Here is a 4,139-nt window from a genome sequence, read left to right as displayed (position 1 = left end):
CATACTTATATAGGATAACACACAAACTACGGAATATCATACTTATATAGGATAACACACAAACTACGGAATATCATACTTATATAGAATAACACACAAACTACGGAATATCATACTTATATAGGATAACACACAAACAACGGAGTATCATACTTGTATAGGATAACACACAAACCACGGAATATCATACTTATATAGGATAACACACAAGCCACGGAGTATCATACTTATATAGGATAACACACAAACTACGGAATATCATACTTATATAGGATAACACACAAACAACGGAGTATCATACTTGTATAGAATAACACACAAACCACGGAGTATCATACTTGTATAGGATAACACACATACCACGATTTTGTTTTTCGGTTTTGTCTTACAACTCGTCTTTCGTTTCTGAGCAGACGCACACACGTACATAAATTGCCGAGCCTGTTGTCGGGCGCTGTAGTAATTTAAAGAAATATTTATAGTCGACAGGCTGTGATTCGGGTGGTAGGTAGTACGTACGTGTTGGGGAGAAAGTTCACGCTAATTAATGGTCGCAGATGGCGCTCACCAGCTTCCGCCGTCACTGGGCCATCATGTTATCTTTTGTTGAAAGCAGACTCGGATGGATGTTTAACATGTTCCCCACCCCAAGAAAAAATAAATAAAATATTGTCACTGGATGTTGTATACGATGCTGTGCTGAATTATGGTCTATTCTGGCTTAATATGATAATTAGTTTAGGGTTTTAAAAATAATGTGCAACCCACTTACTGGTAATTTCATCTTTTACCTCCTCAATACACATGTTTGTGCCCAAAGTTGGTAATTGTAAGAACGTAATTTGTGAAACTAAAGTTTATGTTGTAATGCGTCAACCATATTTACTAGATCTGACACACCCAGTAACTCGAACTATTCGATAACCTCGCTGCTGGTGTTGTATTGGTTGACACCAAATTGTTGTCTTTTATTTTATTTTTAGGCACGACATGGCCAGGTGGTTAGGGCGCTCGACTCGCAATCTAAGGGTCGCGGGTTTGAATCCCCGTCCCACAAACATGCTCGCCCTTTCAGCCGTGGGGGCGTTATAATGTGACGGTCAATCCCACTATTCGTTGGTAAAAGAGTACCTCAAGAGTTGGCGGTGGGTGATGATGACTAGTCTTTCACTGCTAAATTAGGAACGGCTAGCGCAGATAACCCTTGTGTAGCTTTGCGCGAAATTCTAAACAAACAAACAAACTTGAAGAGTGTGTTTGTGGCGCCACCTAGTGAAATTTCTAGGAACCAGTGGAGAAACTTTTATAAACGTAAATAAACAAAGTTTACGCGAGTTGATCTACAGACTGTTTTATACACCCATACCGACTACACGACCATTCTATACATTTATCCACACTTAATATTTAATAAAAAGGAGTAATACAAGAATATTCCGTACTGTTAAAGGTGGAGAACAAAATGTCACTGTATAAAAGTGATTATTCAGACATTAAGAATTTTGTTTAATTAACTTCGATATTTTTCTCAATTTTGCGAAAATTTCTTTTTTTTTTATAAAAAAAAGCGTCACAATTTCGCGATATTTTGCCACTTTAAAATACCCATTGAAAATCGCGTGTGGTATCGAGCATAAGGATGAAACATCTCTAAAATATAAATTATGAGATTACATACTTGATATTGTAGAACTATATATGACTCTTCATACATGTTGCCCACTGACGTAATATGTTACTTAACAATAACAGATAAGACGTCCCCCAACGATATAAAACCCATGATTTAAATTTATCGAAACTATTGTGTTTCTTCTCAGAATTTGTAGTACATACTGTAGAGATTTAGACATTTTGGAAAAAAAAGTTAGAAAAAAAATGACCTTTACTTTCCAGTATTACTAATCCCGATGAAACCGCAAAAACGGAACATTGGCTGAAATAAAAAGTTTTTTTGTTATTATCTAGAGAGCAATTGTTTGTTTTTTTTATTGCTAAAATAAAAAGTATATATATATATAAATTTGATTAATTTTAAAGCCAGGATAAAGTTCTAAGAGTAATAACGTACTGTCGTCTGAAGAAGACAGACCAATCTTCTGTCAAAACATGCAGTATGTTCTACCATCAATAAAATTGTTTGCCCACCTGTTATAATGACTTCCTCTAAAACAGTACAGAGTTGCGGCTATTTTTAGGTTCCAGTTTTGTTTTATGACAAGTGATTCTCACTTACCGCCAGTTGCTCCAATCGGAGAAAGGGACCCTATTCCACAGCTCATCGTGGTGTCTGGGGGGTGAAGGTGAGAACTGATTAGCGGAGATGTGGATGTTGTGGAGGAAGATATTGTATCCCTTACGCTGGGAACCAGCGAAGAGGTTGAAGTACTGGAAGAGGCTGAGAACGAGAGTGTGGTGTACGGTAATCCTGAGTATTGTAGGGCAGCTGCCAATAAAGATGAAGGTCCTTGTGGTAATTTCCAATTAGAAGGTCCTGGTCTTTCCAGTGCTTCCGTTAAGAGGGGATGTAAGCTATCACGCGAGACCGTAAATTCAGGATTTGGAATTGTGGTAACTAAACTGGATGCGGTTCCTAGAGCAGAGGAGCTACTGCTTATAGACGGAATCGTGATGGTGGAGATCTCTGTTGGATAATGAGCAACTTCAAACCCTTCAACGGATACAGGTGGTGAGTTCTGAGTTACAAAACAAGGTGATTTTGGAACAGGAAGAATGTTGCCAACAGCTTGATTACAACTTGTGTCATATTCTTCACTGTTTTTCCTCTTCCTTAAGGAAATGGATGTTTGTAACTCCTCTAAATGTGGCTGAGACGTCAACAGTTGGGTGAGGATGCCACTGCTTTCTACTTTCGTTTCAATATCAGCGAAAATACCATCTAGTTCAAAATGTGGATCTGAAAACTGTGTAATCATTTCTTCTCCTTCAGCCAGTTCCGGAACCAGACCGTGAAAGTCCATATGTGATAGTTCTTGTAGGACATCGTGCTGCTGCTGGACAATGACATTAGGCCCACTGTCCTGTAAAAAATAAATAATAATAAAACAGCCCGAAATCGATGACACAAAATTGCTTATTTATCCACTTTAAAAAGGAAAAATATCACAATAAATGAAATATATCAACAGTCAATAATTATATTCTTAAAGGTAAATTAAAATATTAATAACCAACCAACCAGAGGAAATATTGCAGGAACAGAAAACATTAATGAGATTAAGTCGTAATTTTCCTTATACTGTTAGTATATTAATTCACTTTTAGGGCTCATATAAGTAAAAAACAAATAAATAAGCGCAATAAGTCAAAGCTATGCACACAAAACGTGCCATGTACTACAGATACATATTAATATTATTTGTGACCACGTGTTCGTGATAACATGTACAACTCAAACGCACGATAGGTGGCGCCATCTAACAATCAATGTTAATAGCAGAGTTGCACTATAAAACCCTGCATCTAACATTTTATGTTTGTTTGTTTGTTGTTAAGCACAAAGCTGCACGATGGTCTATCTGTGCTGAGCTCCCCCGGGGGGGGCAACACTTTCTGTTGTTATGCTATCTTGTGTTTTTAGTGTTTATTTTTCTATTTAATTCTGATTTTCTTATTCTCCTGCTACGCCGAAACTTTATATAGTTCGATGAATGATCAAATTTGGAACTCTACAAACCACTATCTGCATTAAAAGAAAAAAAAATTGAAACTGTTTCGATAAACTATTGCATATCGAATGTTACTCTCGTGACAAAGGTTTATTCAGTTTTGTACTCACGAGACAGGAAAGGTCCACCATCTTGCCATCTGTATCAGGACACCATAATAGATCACTGTTAACGTATGGCATTTCTCTTTCGGCTTCTGATGTTCGTAGATCTATGGGGTGAGCACTGGAATACCAAAAAAAAAAACACATAAAAATAAACCAGGAATTATGACACGTAATATGTTATCTTAGCCACCAGTGGGCGCTCAAAACCTAATCAACCGTCCATTAAATAACCTTCTACTCATTCACGCACATGATCACTCTATACATTATAAACTTATTAGTAAACCTATGTGTTCACCTTCTATCTACACAACTACCAAACTCTCAATAAGATCTTTAAAAG

General features: G+C 37.0%; 1 protein-coding gene across 1 annotated transcript in view; it reads right to left on the bottom strand.

The window, feature by feature from the left end:
- LOC106471270 (uncharacterized serine-rich protein C215.13-like) overlaps window positions 1-3,914 on the bottom strand; it is a gene marked incomplete at both ends in the record, with an annotated part of 61,228 nt that extends 57,314 nt beyond the window's left edge. The window contains 2 exons of the mRNA XM_013931862.2: window positions 2,237-3,041; window positions 3,800-3,914. Of these exons, the coding sequence (XP_013787316.2) occupies window positions 2,237-3,041; window positions 3,800-3,914 (920 nt within the window). The remainder of the gene's footprint in view (window positions 1-2,236; window positions 3,042-3,799) is intronic.
- Between the last annotated feature and the right edge of the window lie 225 nt (window positions 3,915-4,139).

The sequence above is a fragment of the Limulus polyphemus genome, unplaced genomic scaffold, assembly GCF_000517525.1.
Source record: "Limulus polyphemus unplaced genomic scaffold, Limulus_polyphemus-2.1.2 Scaffold4506, whole genome shotgun sequence".
NCBI lineage: Eukaryota > Metazoa > Arthropoda > Merostomata > Xiphosura > Limulidae > Limulus > Limulus polyphemus.
Note: the sequence above shows the minus strand (reverse complement) of the source record. Positions and strands in the feature narration are given on the sequence as shown.